The sequence below is a fragment of the Orussus abietinus genome, unplaced genomic scaffold (genome assembly GCF_000612105.2).
Source record: "Orussus abietinus isolate OABI.00-Male unplaced genomic scaffold, Oabi_2.0 scaffold39, whole genome shotgun sequence".
In the NCBI taxonomy this organism is placed as follows: domain Eukaryota; kingdom Metazoa; phylum Arthropoda; class Insecta; order Hymenoptera; family Orussidae; genus Orussus; species Orussus abietinus.
The window spans coordinates 373872-382679 of NW_019394554.1; the positions used below are offsets into that span (position 1 = coordinate 373872).

The following is an 8808-nucleotide window of genomic DNA, read 5'->3' on the forward strand; positions in this document are numbered from 1 at the left end:
CAATCCGCTAATAATGGCCTCATTTTGGTATTGGTCATATTTATAATTTAATGTTTTTTTTATATACACTAATAATAAAAAAATCTTTATTTATAGTGTGCGTTATTAAAGTATATAGAATAGCCGAATGATATTAGTTAAAATACATTTCTACAAATGGGACAGGTTGACTTTTGACTTGTACTGAACCACTTGTACTGAAATACGAAAAGATAAAAGTATTAATATTTAATAATACAGGCTAAGAATTCAGAGGTTTCCACAGGCCCTACATTGCTTTTCACTCCCTAAGTTGACTGACCAAGAGTACGAATAACAGATCACACACGTTACCCAACGACAGGTCATATAATTCTATGACAGGTCATATTATTTTATAAAGGAAATGCGTGCATAGAGAAGCGTACGAGCCAACGTACTAATTATTTGGAATCGAATATCCATATCTTGCTTACCTCCTGTAGAAACCTCTGAACTCATTGTTTGACAAAGATTATGGTATAGTATTACCAAACAAGGGGTATGAAATCTTTTCCTGCAGGTGCGACAAGAGAGTTTTGGTATATGATACGTGACGCTGTGAAAGATGCTGAAACAAATGTAGCATTCCTCCACACCAGCGAACTTCTTATCCAAATTCTTTTTCCACAACAAGAGTCCATCCCAAATAGAGCCGTTCTGAAAGAATGGTTATAGATATTATGTTGAAACAATTATCCTAACGTGAAATTCGTACAATATTTTTGGCACTCGCATTCCTTCTGCCTTTTTCGGAGAAATTTACCTGGTGAGTCAGAAATATAGATAATTGCATGTGACAATTCCTCCAATTGGCAGCTCCACCTGCAAATTGGCCTGGTTCTACTGTGATAGGTCCTAATGGATGATTAATAGGTAGTGTCATACTAAGTTCCAGTTTGGTATCTTCCATTTGATAAACTGCCACGACTTCTCTTGCTGTAGGATGAATCTTCACCTGTCATTAAGACATATTAAAATACATACATCAACTACAATGTTTTACAAATCCCATCGATCGAAATAATTATAATATATGTAGGTTTCATTTGTGCGTTTACCTGCATATTCTCAATGTCAGTTAATCTGTTATTTTGAAGCTCTTCTTGGCATAGTACAGGACTCACATAGAGAATAGTAATTTTGTCCACAGCAGCGCTAACCCTACTATCTGTAGTACTCCACCACTGCCTTACCAATACAGGTAAATACCTTAAAGAGTTAGCATATAACCAACAAACCATATGATCCAGCCGCTCTTCTGTCCAACTCTCTGTTCAATCGGTATCATTTTATGCGTTACATTTGTTACGATATTACTAAGCCATGTAAACTTTACTATTAAATCGAAATTACCTTTTAAGGCAAGGGATGGAGTAGTACCGAAATATTTCATTAGTATTGATGACTTATTTTTATTATCTTGAAGTACTTCAACGGGCATCATTCTGAAGATGTTATTCAGTAAAGATGTGAAAACATTGTTCCTGAAAAAAAAGTCAATATATAACTTCAGAAAATAAAGGTAGCGAAGAGTTTCAACATTTAAAGAGCTCACTTGAGCACTTCCGCATATTGATAACGCAAATCGGCATGAGCGTGTGCACACATCTCCAAGACGATAGCCCATGAAAGTAGATAACCAAGGGTGTATGTATACGAGTCCGTGTACGGTTGAATCGTGCAGCTGATAGCATCGCATAATCTGTAGGAACGATTCAAACGTTTATTTGAGGATCCTCCATTCGGCTAAATATCATCTGCTTTCACGTACTTGAAATCCATCAACATGGTATTTACTATCTGTCCCATGCCTGAGACAACCCTTTCAAACTTCTGAATATTCAGGGAATCAGGATCGAAGGTTTCTACTTCGATAATTGATTTGTCACGCTCGACTAGTTCCGGAAGAGCGCTTTTTAGCAAGTAGTATGCTCCCAATTGAATACTTGGGACAGTCGACTTGATTAGTGCCGTGGAGAAATTAACTACTTCATCGGGAGTAACACCCATTAAGTTGTTACCGGTTTCTTTCTCGAAAAATAGTTTCTCGTCCACCAATCTTACTGCCTCACCCAAGTAATCCAGAGGAATGACACTGGTGACTAAAATGTCTTCATGATCCGACATCTCTGAAAAGAACTAATTATAAATCATTGCCGTAATACTTAAACGGTAAATTTCTAACATTTTGGATATCGCACATATGTTAATAAATTGTCACGATCGTGTAGATTATTACTAGGGGTAGTTGCGAACGATTCATTTTTAAAGATCAATGAAGCAAACGAACCAGCATACGTCATCCACGTTGATACGATACCGAATTGTATATCTCTGCTAAACACATTCTTCCATTCATCGAACAAATCAGGAGGCAAGTCAACCGAGGGCTCCGCTTCATATTTTTTCATTACACCTTGGACCGCGCAGAAAAGTTGACTTACAGCAATGGTTAGAGCTTTTACCTAAAAATAACATTTTCTACTGAAAATCCATTTTTAGCAGCGCATCTACGAACAAGCTTACGTGTAATACTGTACATACCCAGGAATGTTATAACTTTATTCTGATACTAAAAAATGTTTAAAAATGCATACCTTTATATCGTCGTAATAGCTTTTCGATTTGTTAATAGAGAGTTGCCACGAAGCCAAACATATTAGAACGCAATCCCAATGAACGGAAGATAATTTATCAGGAATAGTGGCTACAAATTTAGTAAGTAGTCGAACAACTTCGAGCGGCAATGTCACCTGTTCCCAGGAAACGTCGTGCATGTCTCTGCAAATCCGTTCAATAATAGTTATTTACGTATCTTGTTATGATTTCATACTTCGTAATAAGGAAATATATACTCAACTGATCCAGGAGCAGAAAGGTGGGATCCGCATAATAACGATTTATTAAGCTATTTAAAATGTTTAGTAATATCGATTCGTCATCCTGAGCAGTAAGCACGCTTCTTCCTACTATTAAAGTATCAAGTTCATCTTCCATGTTCAACGAAATTTTACCCAAATCCAAATACATTGACAGAATCTACAACGAAAGTTGATGTATTTTAATATGCAATGCATCTTCAAAACGAAAGTTTAATGGGAAAGTGTATGAAAGAGTTTTCCACTTTAGTGGAAAAGTTAGAACAGTTTTCCATTTTACTTGGATTGTTTGAAGATATGATTCCAGGGTCGAGTTGCCGTCAGAAAAGATTTTTTTATAGTTTTCTAAATACACCGTTGGATCGTTGTTTGAACCTAATTCAGTGCAGCAGAAACGAAGCATATACGCCCACATGCTAGAGCTCAACGACGACGATCTATAAGTAAAAAATAATTAGTACTAGCATTAAAATATTTTCTTTGCTTATATTCAAATTATTGTTCTTACTCTTCGAATTTACATACGGTATCCGTGTACACACTTTTTGGGATATATAATTTCTTTAAGTTTTCTAGTTCTCCTTTCAACGAAATAAGTAGTGCACTTGTATTAATATAATGTTTGGTCTGTAATTTAAATTGATTTAAGTCACTTGGAATCACATAGAAGAAGAAGAAGAAGCGATTACATAGGAAATTGTACTAATTTTGTAAATCGTACCAATGTTGGTAAAAACAAAATTCTAAAACTTACGGATTGGTAGTGCGATTCATAGATTTGACCAAGTACAGCAACGTAGATGACATTTTTCAATATCTCGGTAACAGTTGGCAAACAAATAAGTTGAAATTCCGTATCCACGTTGACTTCCCATTGACCATTATTTTGGTTAAGTGTATCTTTCTCCGTTCTTCCAAATAACTCATTCATTAATCTTGCACTAAGCATGGCCCATCTCAAACAATTAACCATATGATCGTTAATACTATCTTTAGTGTCAACGGGAACAAGACCATTGCAAACAGGAACTCTTTGTTGCAATTGGGATGCGTATAAATTGCCAGAAATTACTTCACCGTGTAGAACGATCGTAGAAATGTCTGTCAGCCATGGCTTAACATTTGATTCAATTAGGAATATCGGAAGAACGTCTTTGACAAAGTCCATCGAATATCCATCTTCGTTTGTAATTACTACCTCTAAGAAGTCAGTAGCACCTTCGATCCATTTATCCGTAAGTCGAAAATCTTGCCTAAAAACAATTTAAATATCATTTTATTTCAAGATTTAAAATGAAATTTATTTTAAGTAACAGTTAACGTTAAGGAAGAGAGAACCTTTCCAATATATCTTCCCATAATGTCTCAGCCAGCTTGCTGGTAATTTCAAGAAATTTCGCTTGAGAAAACTTCCGCCTCATTTGAACAAGTCCGTCTTTCCATGAGCTTTGTACAATATGTGCAAGACTGGTGTCATTGAATGATTGTTGTATGCTTAATTCAAATAGAGTTTCCAACATTTGAATGGCTGCCACCGATGGTGTTTCGTAAGACCACACGAGTGACAGTACATGTGACGCAAATTTGCATAGAGTTGAAAAGTTGCGCTGCTCGGTATCGTTCAGAGCGTGACACAATAAAGATGTAATGTCATTAATTGCCGTTTCACTTATCAGGGGACCTGTTGCGTGTGCAAAACTACACTTTGATACATTGTTAGTCATTGAAATGCATTCGAGCGTTTCCAATTTCATCCAAAATTTCTTCAAACCGATAAAAATATTCTGAAATGTTTCTTGCAGAGGACCGGCAACCTCTTATGACAGGTAGTACATGCTAATATCAACAAGAATATAAATATCTTACTTACCACCGTCATTAGTAGATTGAAAAGCGAGTGAAAGAATATTTCTATTCTCGTCCCCGTTAACATCTGTAATTAATTCCTTGGTGATATTAATCAATGCAGATGTTACCTCGGTTTGTAAACACCACTTCTTTACAGTTTCCTCGTCCCTGTTATTCTCCGACACCGCACAGTACACAACGCTTTTCAATATTCTGGGATCGTCAAGCTGGAAAATATATAAGAAAAGGTAAAATGAATTTCATTGGTTGGTGTAGTGAAATGACGAATTCTGCTATAAAAATAAGTAAATAGACAATTTTAATTGACAAACAGCTTCTCTTGCAGCCTACCTTTAACAACCACTCTAACAACTTCTCTCTATTTTGTGTATCCATATATTTACTGAGAGCAAAAGCTAATCGAAGTAACATGTCTGTTTGCTCGGAATTTTCGGTAAGCCAAACTTTAAATTTTTCTTGATTAACAATGAAGACATCGGAAATTGGATTGAACAAGTCCTTATTTTTAAAATTCGTAACGATGCTGTTAAAATATTCAATATCAGGTGAGGAGCGATCTTTGATAATTTTATTGAAACATCGAACGCCGATTGCGAAGACAAATTGATCAAGTTCCTTGAGAAAAACCGTATCTTCGGTAGATTTTGCAGACTTTATGTCATTGTGAATTACCGGTTCTGTGATTGCATCGGAGAATGTTACTCTCAGATTCTCACGATTCTTATTAGATACGTTTCTCAGATTTAGCAGCAGATTAATTTGCGAATGTCGAGCACGTTCATTGTCTTCATCATTTAATTTATCAAATAGAATGTCAAGTTCGGTCCAAAATTCTTTTATTAAGTGAACATAGGACGGATAATCAGTATTCGTACGATTTTTACTCCAATATCGAACCAAATTGGTTACTTGACCAAATAAAATCGATTTGATCAGAGAACATTCTTTAATGCACGACTCGAGCACTGGTATAAGCTGAAAAAGAAATGAAAACGTTTAGACAGGTATTCATACTAATTTGGGATAAAGACCTACTTAATTATTTAATCACTTATTCAACCCTCGGCCCATGTCGGTGGGTCATTCACATCCACGCAACCGGAATCTGTCCCCTGTAATATCTCCAAAGATTCTGTTCATCTCAATCTGTCTAAACAATTATGTAAATAGTTTTCCCCTTCTAAAATGATATTCCCTAATCTAGAAGTTTCAATTAATATTTCGCTACAAATTGATCTCATTTACACAACTTCAACATTATTTAATGAACCCAGTGCACAAACGACCCATGAACATAGCCTGCGTTCATCGAAAATAGCGATGTGAAATGAGAGTTAATACAATTACAGACACGTGGCACAATTATATTCTTTACCTGTTCTTTTAGTAGAATTTTGCATAAGAATATGTCGCTGCTATTAAGAAGAACAGCATAGCGCAAACATTCAATGAATGATGTAGTAACTGCTTGCATTTCTGATTGGCTCAGTTGCACACTCTTTACGGAGAATCTATGGAGAAATTAATAAAGCTATTCATGAATGATAATTCATTAAATTATAGAAGAAGAAAAATCAATGCTTTACCCTTGCCGCATATTATTGAAGAAGTTGGTATACAGACTATTGAGATCCGTATTAAACTTTGGAAACTGACTCACAAAAGGTAAAAGATTTGGATACACAATGCTGGCGCAACATTGCCCTCCACTTCTCAATACTTGCCACAATTTCGGTAGTACAAATTTGTCGATGTGTACAAATTCGTACCAATCCTAAAAACAGTCGAATCACCATGTATGTTTTTTGATGCTTTGGTTACTTTTTAATGCATACTGTATCGTGGATTAAATTTGTGTATTTAAAGTACTAACCTCAATTTTGCTTATAGCTACAAGCAAACATTCCCACACTGCAGCAAGTAGAATTGGGTCGGTTTCATCGAGACTATTAATAATGGATGTCATTGTCTTCTTCTTTTGATGTTTAATGAGCTTATTTGCTCGGTCAATGATTAATGTAAGAACGTTGAAAAAAGCAGTCTCTATCAACAAAACCTCGTGTTTAGCCAATTTCCAGAATTTGTTATTACTGGTAATTTTTTCCTGAATATTCAGGGTCTTTTCAACTTGATGCAAAGGAACTTTTGTTAGATACAGACAATAGCCTTGTAAGCTTGCGATTAACAATCTGTGATACCTTGCATCCATCCCTTCCGATGAAGTATTTCTAACGCGAAAAAACCTAATTAGATTAATGGATTTCAAATTGATACATATTATTGCCAAAGAGGTTTCATATTTACATGTTCAATAGTAATGACTGAGGTGTCTCCATTGTAATGTTGTCACAAATGTACGACAAAATTTCTTCTTGGCAATGAACCATTGCATTGATAATCTTATTTGGTGGAAATGTCTCCTTCAAAAGTATATAAATTTCCACAAATTAGACCATACTTGAAACGATCGAGTGTTAAAGACTATTTATATACACACTGAACTTACATTAAGGGAATTAGCAGCAGCTGAGGCTGCAGGTGGGTACGTATCGAATTGAGAGGTGAACCAAGGTCCAGCCAGCTGTTTTAAATAAATTGCTATACCTTTGCCTACTCGTCTGACAAGAGCTGTATGCGCTATGTGCACTCCCTCTCGAACCCTATGTTCTATATCCAGGACTAACCGACAATATATTCTAGGCCAAAATGGTAACACAGCTTCAATTTCTACTAATGAAACATTTTTGCACAACTCTGCAAATTCTTGAAGGGCCTATAATTAATTCATTATTTGCATAATAAAGTACTTTTAAATCCAACTATACTAAATACCTTTGTCTTTGTCGTGACATCTTTCTTATTTATCTTCTTTAATACCAATTGAAAATTGGAGCCAACATTATTTGCATCGACATTGTTACCATTATTTATTTCTAGACCTGGTAAGATCGGAATATAACCACCACTTTTATCTGCTGAAAATCCAATAAATCCAGGAACTGTTGCTCCGAGAAGTTCTGCACTACGGCTACTGCTAGATGGCTAGAATATACCATTTAATAAATGAGACGTATTACTAGAAACCAATGTCACTGGTTTCAACAGCAATGTCACACTCGTATAGGAGTACTAAATATTACCAAGCATATTGTCAAAATCTACTTGCAAATACATTTAACTGTTCATGATATTCATTAAAAAGTTTTACGACCAAATATAAATCATAAAACATTCAACTTAACACGTGAATGTTTAGGTTAACCAAAACAAGCATATACTTGGAGACATGAAATTTATTCAACTCACTCGAGCATTGCTCTTGGTCCGTTGCGCTTGTTTATTTTTCCCCATTACGTAGATTATTTCCAATCTGCCAAAAGCCACTAATTATTTAAAACAAACATATGTCAACGCCAACGAAGCTCGGAACTTCGTTCGTTACTGCTTATGGCTCCAGAGTCTTTATCGCGCAGACTCTATTGATGCCAACTTATTTCCTGACAGGGTTCTATGCCGAGGCTATAGGCCCTATTCAGTTTATTTCCTTGAAATGTGGTTGTATTTTCTGTTATTTCGCTGTTTTATTGTGTTATCTCTTTGTTTAGTAAAAATTTCACTTAATTGCGTAGTTGTGTATGTACATACATACAGTTGTGTAATTTCATAGCAGAGATGAGTTGGGAGATTGTTCACGGCAAAGAATACAGATGTCTCCAGAGACTGCCAGAGACTGGAGACTTCTGAATTCTTTGCTCACGGGCAGGTCGCGCGATCGCATCCTGTGCTGCCCTCTGATTTTGTACGTCAGCTTTCACCGTTTTTTGCCCCCAAGGGCGGCACAACGAATTTCTGGCAGAGATGAATCTCTGTTTCTGGTAGGGACTCGCGTACTGCGATGGCGGTGCCATCTACCTGTCGCCGTTGGCGGCTTACATACTCGTGATGGTAATACCATGCAGCTGTTGACGGTGGTGGCTTATCTACGCTTACCGACCTTCGAAACAACTCTCATATGATTTTTATTCATGACAGTTGGCTG

General features: G+C 36.1%; 1 protein-coding gene across 2 annotated transcripts; it reads right to left on the reverse strand.

Annotated features, from left to right (window-relative positions):
• Window positions 1-3: 3 nt before the first annotated feature.
• On the reverse strand, window positions 4-8511 carry LOC105697718 (E3 ubiquitin-protein ligase listerin). Of its 2 annotated transcripts, XM_012421316.2 has the most exons (24): window positions 8415-8471; window positions 8076-8313; window positions 7602-7811; window positions 7276-7542; window positions 7074-7189; window positions 6643-6997; window positions 6356-6543; window positions 6145-6280; window positions 5100-5744; window positions 4771-4975; window positions 4239-4581; window positions 3655-4153; window positions 3409-3527; window positions 3181-3337; window positions 2882-3060; window positions 2619-2802; window positions 2312-2486; window positions 1793-2150; window positions 1577-1723; window positions 1375-1505; window positions 1080-1291; window positions 785-976; window positions 511-678; window positions 4-197 (listed from the first exon to the last, which is right to left on the reverse strand). In XM_012421316.2, the coding sequence occupies exons 2-24, from the start codon at window positions 8118-8120 to the stop codon at window positions 138-140; spliced, it is 5091 nt and encodes a 1696-aa protein (XP_012276739.1). In that variant the 5' UTR covers window positions 8121-8313; window positions 8415-8471; the 3' UTR covers window positions 4-137. The 2 variants fall into 2 exon arrangements, with proteins under 2 accessions (XP_012276739.1, XP_012276738.1); XM_012421315.2 differs by having other exon boundaries at window positions 8076-8511.
• Between the last annotated feature and the right edge of the window lie 297 nt (window positions 8512-8808).

Excerpts from the sequence above, each read along its gene's own strand:
- LOC105697718 (XM_012421315.2), bottom strand. The coding sequence starts at position 8,120 with ATGGGGAAAAATAAACAAGCGCAACGGACCAAGAGCAATGCTCGA. Across the intron at positions 7,812-8,075 it reads GGACCAAGAGCAATGCTCGA|CCATCTAGCAGTAGCCGTAG; the intron begins GTGAGTTGAATA and ends GGTATATTCTAG. Across the intron at positions 2,487-2,618 it reads GCTATTACGACGATATAAAG|GTAAAAGCTCTAACCATTGC; the intron begins GTATGCATTTTT and ends TGTTATTTTTAG.